Genomic DNA, 6,000 nt, shown 5'->3' with positions numbered 1-6,000 from the left:
GACGTACATTATACATAGGTGCACATTATACTCAAGATTTTACGGAACACGTTCTTGTACATACAGACATGTCTATTTCTGTATCTATAACTGGATGCATATGACTGTATTCTGGATTTGACTGGCATTAGGCATTTCCAGAAAAGCACAACCTGTTTATTATGAACTTTTATACAATGAAACTCTTTTTAAAAAGCCCTCTTGTTCTGTCTCTTTCCAGGGACACCATTTTTTGTTCGAACTGCAAGGAACTGTATTAATTGTAGCACGTGTGCCCATAGATAACACAAAGATTACAGGCAGACAGTTGTGAAAACCAGATTAACAAGAGAATCTATATTAAGCATTCAGAATAGGATCTGAAATCCCAAAGTGATCAGATAAAGGTGGGACAAATAACAATAACAAGGCAGGTTGATATTACAAGACTTGGGTTTGTTTCACTTCTTGCATCGCGCAAAGAAACTTCTCAGAGTTCAACACTATGTACATTTCACAGATCTGTTCTCACTGCCTTGTTATGAATTTTTCTTCAAAAATTCAAATCAAAAGTTTCGACTTCTGTACATGCTGATTTCAAAGTAACCAAATTTCCTCAAAATGTTCAAAAAAATCTTTGCTGAAAAAAATTTTCATCTTAAATTTTGAAATTTGAAATGCAATATGGGGTTCAGATTTTGAGTGGAGAAATTGTTTGTGATTTCCAAAGCCACAGTGAGATTATGGGAATCAGCCATCCAAATAAATTGGGAAGCTTTGAAAAAACTACCTAAGGGGTTAACCAACCAAACAATGGGCACTTAAGAACAATTTGCACCTTCTTTATCAGCGTCATGTAACATGATCACTCTAATTCACTATTTTTTCCTTTTCTTCTTCCCCTTTTTATTTTGGAACTGGACTTTTAATACTCCATTCATCTGAAGAAGTGGGTTGTACCCATCAAAGCTCATGATACCATCTACATGTTTTTATTAGAACTTAAAAAACAATGAATACTCATAGCAGCACCTTAAAGACTATCTATGGGAGTACATTATGTTTTCATTCTCTGATTGGATGAGTATATACTAGAATTAGATGTATTATATAAATACTTGTGTGTATAGGGTTTAACACTGCTTATATTTTACAGACTGCTTAGGGAACAGGAGGGGCAGTAATTTTATTTGCAATAACTAACTAGATCTTGGAGTTGGCTGAAATTCTACTTAAGGTCGGCAGATCTTTCTAATAAGGCAGTTCCCTAGAATCTTGGTCGAAAGCTTTCATAAGATCTGGATCTTCAGAACTGCTGATGAGGGCAACTTCCTTAAATGATGTATCTCTGACCTCCAGGGTTGATGTATTTGTTCCTCTGTCCACTCTTTTCTCAGTTGTGTTCCATTCATGTTCTTTCCAATCCAGTTGCTTTGCACTGCAATAGGGAGCATACACTTCCGTGGTTTCCTCAAACTGTAGGCAATCCACATTGTAGTATTTTTTCCTCACCTCCAAGACATCATTAAACCTGTGTCCCCAAAGGATTTCTCGGGGGACATATGAACTTCTCGACTGATGGGAAGTTCCAGTTGAATCTCCAGTGTAGACAAATGTAACCAAGATTTCAAAACTGTCTTTGGCCAAAGCTTTCCGATCTAGACCGTACAAAGGGCTGTCCTGGACAATTTCATGTACGATGGTCACAGGTGTGACAAGTATGATCTGATCATTTTGTAACTTTAAATCCTTGTATTCCATTGTCATTCTTCCTTCCTTATCTTCCAAATAGCGCAGAAGCTGTGCTCTTACTATGCCTTCAACCATGTGATTTGGCCGGAAATCCCCAATGCGCCACATGAGGCAAAGTTTATCATCTCTTAGGCCTACCGTGGCATAGTAGCTGAAGCGGATAGTCTGAGCTCTCTTTCGAGCTGTGGCCATTTTAGCCAAGGCAGCTCCAATGATGAATGTATCAATAACACAGCTTAATACTGACTGTAGGATCACCATGATGATGGCGACAGAGCACTCCTCAGTGACACAACGAAAACCATAACCTATGGTCGTTTGGGTTTCCAGAGAGAATAAGAATGCTCCTGTGAAGCTGTGCACCTTAGCAACACAAGGGGTTATTTCTTCATCGTGTACTAAATCTCCATGATGGATTGCAATAAGCCAAAAGACTAAGCCGAAGAACAGCCAAGAAAGAATGTAAGATAAGGAGAATATCACAAACATGTGACGCCATTTGATGTCCACCAGCGTGGTGAAAATATCCGCCACGTAGCTCTCCCATTCTCCAAAGATGTGTTTGAAATACACATTGCAGCTGCCATCTTTGTGGAGAAATCTCTTCTGCATTTTTTTGGGCCCCACTTTGGTACCTTCGCAGGAAGAGTTTGGGGAGCTGAGCTTATTTCCTTTCATATTGACAAGCCTCTTGTGATGACAACGCCTTGTTATCTGTCTTGTATCAGCTCAATGGCCTTGATTTGTGGACACGTCCGTGGTTCCAACGGCTAAACGTGCTCTCTCCTCATTCGAAATCTGCAAAAGAAAATGAAGAGAGGAACGTTTACTTTTGGTTTCCTACGTGGGACTTTTCATGACACCTAAACTGCATGCATTACCTGTATAGTTTCAGCAACACCTGCTAAGTTGTACAGATATTGAATAAAAGTTACGCCTTTAACCTCATAAGGTTCATTAATTTGGGGCTGTACTTGTCAAATAAAATTTGTTGGCAATTTCCTGAACTATTTTAAGATTTTGTTCTCGGTCAAAATGGGCAACAAAGGACATTTGTTTTTTCTATTTTATATATTATATTTCTAATGTTTCTCACAAGTAGCCTTTGGTCAGGAAGGATTGCCATGTAGCCTCGATAGGAATGACAAGCAGCTGCAGGCCTCTACATCTTACTGTGTTACAAATAGCAACAGTTATTAGGAATACTTGTATGTAAGTTTTTCTGGCATTATGAAGACATGCAAGAAAACTCTAAGTACAATTTTCAAAAGCAGCGATGAGACGTAGCCAAAATTTCATTGAATGTCTTGCAATTTAGGCTCCTAAATCATTTAGGTATCTTCAGGTATCGTGGATATGTGATTAACCAAAAGCCAAGCCAGTAATATGAAACACATCTGAATATTTTAAGGTGGACCTATGAATAAATTTCATGTAGTAAATCATTTATGTTGACTGATGATACAGAGTTTATCTTCAAAATATTAGAGTCCATCTTCCTATACCCTAAACTCTGTTGGTCAGTGTTTAATCCCCTTTTTATCAATGAGGAAACTGGGATACAGAGAAGTCACATGATTTTCCAATAAAGATCAAAGGCAGAGGTAGGCTCTGAATTCAGATATTATTTGCTCCTAGTTCTGGACTATATCCACTGTCATCATGCCTTTTGTAGAATAATGTGAGGACTATTCTTGTTTGTCTTTTAATGGAGAGATTTTCAAAAGAACCTAAGGGAGTTAGGTGCATACATCCCATTGATCTGCAATGGGACTTGTGTTCCTAAATCTTTTAAGCACGACTATTTTGCTCTCTGCCTCAGCACGAAGAAATGGATGAGATGACCTACTGGGGTCCCTCCCCGTGCTACATTTCTATGATCCTGTAAAATTCTCCTGCTAAGGGGAAGGGATAAAACCTCTTAGCCTTTGTCTGAAAAGCCACATCAAATTCTATGAACTGGGCTAAAGATTTTGCTACCTGTGAAAGATTAGCAGGAAAAGACCTGATGCTGACATGGGCTTTAGGATCAGTTGCTGAGAATGCAACTCAGATGTCGCCAAGGAGAATTTGTTTGCTAACACACTAGCTCTTCCTCTCCCTCCCCCCGCCAAGAGCAGGAACATCATGATCCCCTTCTTCCTTTCCCTTCCTCCTCTCCCTCCACCAACCATTTTGCCCTCTTCACCAGCACAGGAAGTGTGTTGACATTTACAAGAATCTTGCTGAGCAGATTTACTTCTTGTAATTGTATTTGAAAGAAAGAAAACGGATAGCTGCTACAAATGGAGCAGTACGGCAGAGCAGGGTAGGAAGAAGCATCTCAATGGGCAGATGTCAGAAGGGATAAAAACTCCATGAGGATAAGCATCCCTAGCCTCAGAGATTGATATATGAACCCCAGAGGTCTGGTAATCAGGCTAGAGATCTGAACTCTCTTATTAGTTACTAGAAGATTTGACCAGCGTTGCTCGGGACTTTAGTTCAAAGACAAAGTCTCTCAAATGTATAGTAGATAGCTGCACCTTTCTCCACCCCCTGCCCTCTGCTGCCCCAATGGGGTTATGGCTGTGCCAGTCTTCATCTCTTGCTCCCTGCTAAATCCTTGTCATCCGTATATAGTATAACTGTCCCTGCTTCCCATTCCATATCCCTTGCTGTCCCCATGTGGTTATTATGTAGCAGAGCTACCCCTCCACCTTTCCGTTCCATGAGAAGCAATTCCATTCCAGACACATCCCATTGCCCTGGCACAACCAAACCTTGACCTGGCTTTTAAGTTCTGATAAGAGGAAGCTCCATACCCAGTTTGGTGATCCTAGCTCTTATCGTTCAGGAGAAGTTCTTGATCAGGCCAACAGACAGACACACACACAGACAAACTCTCTCAAATATAAAGTAGATCTTACCCAAGATCAAGACCCAAATTTGAGAGTGACCTTGTTTAAAAGAATTATAATGATGGGGACTCGGCACCTACCTCACACAGGTGTGTTTGAAAATCTAGCCCCGACTTTAACACGACAGACAAAAGGTAGAAGAAGGGGTAAGGCCTAGAAGTGAAATGACTTCTCTGAGCTCACAAAGAGGTCAATGGAAGCATAGACCCAGATCTTCTGACTCCCATGGAAGGATGTGAATAATGAAAACTTAAGCAAAAACAATATTGTCTCGTGTAGATCATTATTATTTTCACCTCTTCTCTTGAGTGGATCCCAAGTCAGAAAAGAAGTACTAGAAAAAAAAAAGAAGACGACGAAGAAGAAGCTAAAAGGGAAAAAATTGATACTTTTTTGTATCTCACAATGGCTCCTATGTTAAACTGAGGTACTGAAGTCTTCTAACAGTATCTGAACCATCTTTGGCCATCTCCCATTTTGATGTGAGCAAGACCTGGACTCTTGTTTAAATTTTGTCAGCTTCCTCAGAGAAGTAATAGCTTTGGAACACTGAACATCCAACGTCAGTTTTGGAGACTCACAGTAAACATGGATTCCAACTAAATCATGTAATTTTGACCTTCTTGCGTGTGATGGTGTCATTTTAAATCAATCTGAATGTGGCACAGTCAACTAATATCCTATTAGTTGATGTTACACCCTTTATGAAGCCATTTCCCCATCATTATGTAAACCAGTAGGGGTGAATTATTGTTCAATGATATGTCAGTAAACAGCCTAGTAGTAAAATATTAAGCAAAACCATGTGGAAATCTTTGTTCCAAAATAATCCTAGTTTGAGAATTGGATTATATCTAACAGAAAACAACCTGAAATCTGCACATGAAGTTGGGTACTCTCCCGTCAATGTCTGATGCATCCAATGAGTCCCACTTTAACATTGGCTTAGTAACCATGCCATGCTTTCCCACCACATGTTGTGGACGGCGCTGAAATTTTTCCAGTTTTGTACATTGTTGTGCAACCCTGGAAGACTTTCATTTCAGAGACAAGAAATGTGAAGCACTGAAACATTTAGGACTGGCTTTGAATTTACTCATACGATAGTTCCTCTTTTAAAAAAACAACAACAAATCTGTTGTAGGTGGAAGAATCTAATATGAGACTTTTTCCTTGATTATTCTTCTCCCAACATAGGAAATTACTGGGATTATCTCTTGAATCACCCATCCATATGCTCTAGTAGGCTATTATCTCACTAATTTCTCACTCTTCCATTGTTGCCAAAGCAGCCCTTTACTAGTCCCTGGCTATTTAGTCTTATCCAGCTTGTACCTGCCCCTCCTCTACGGACATAGTTCACACTACT

The 6,000-nt window shown here is 39.6% G+C and overlaps 1 protein-coding gene across 1 annotated transcript in view; it reads right to left on the bottom strand.

The window, feature by feature from the left end:
* Positions 1-316: 316 nt before the first annotated feature.
* KCNJ16 (potassium inwardly rectifying channel subfamily J member 16) overlaps positions 317-6,000 on the bottom strand; it is a 47,506-nt gene continuing 41,822 nt past the window's right edge. Inside the window, exon 2 of the mRNA XM_014576576.3 lies at positions 317-2,529. Within this exon, the coding sequence (XP_014432062.2) occupies positions 1,231-2,409 (1,179 nt within the window). The 5' untranslated portion in view covers positions 2,410-2,529 and the 3' untranslated portion in view covers positions 317-1,230. The remainder of the gene's footprint in view (positions 2,530-6,000) is intronic.

Source organism: Pelodiscus sinensis, chromosome 20 (genome assembly GCF_049634645.1).
Source record: "Pelodiscus sinensis isolate JC-2024 chromosome 20, ASM4963464v1, whole genome shotgun sequence".
Lineage (NCBI taxonomy): Eukaryota > Metazoa > Chordata > Testudines > Trionychidae > Pelodiscus > Pelodiscus sinensis.
This window is presented reverse-complemented; position numbering and strand designations above follow the sequence as displayed.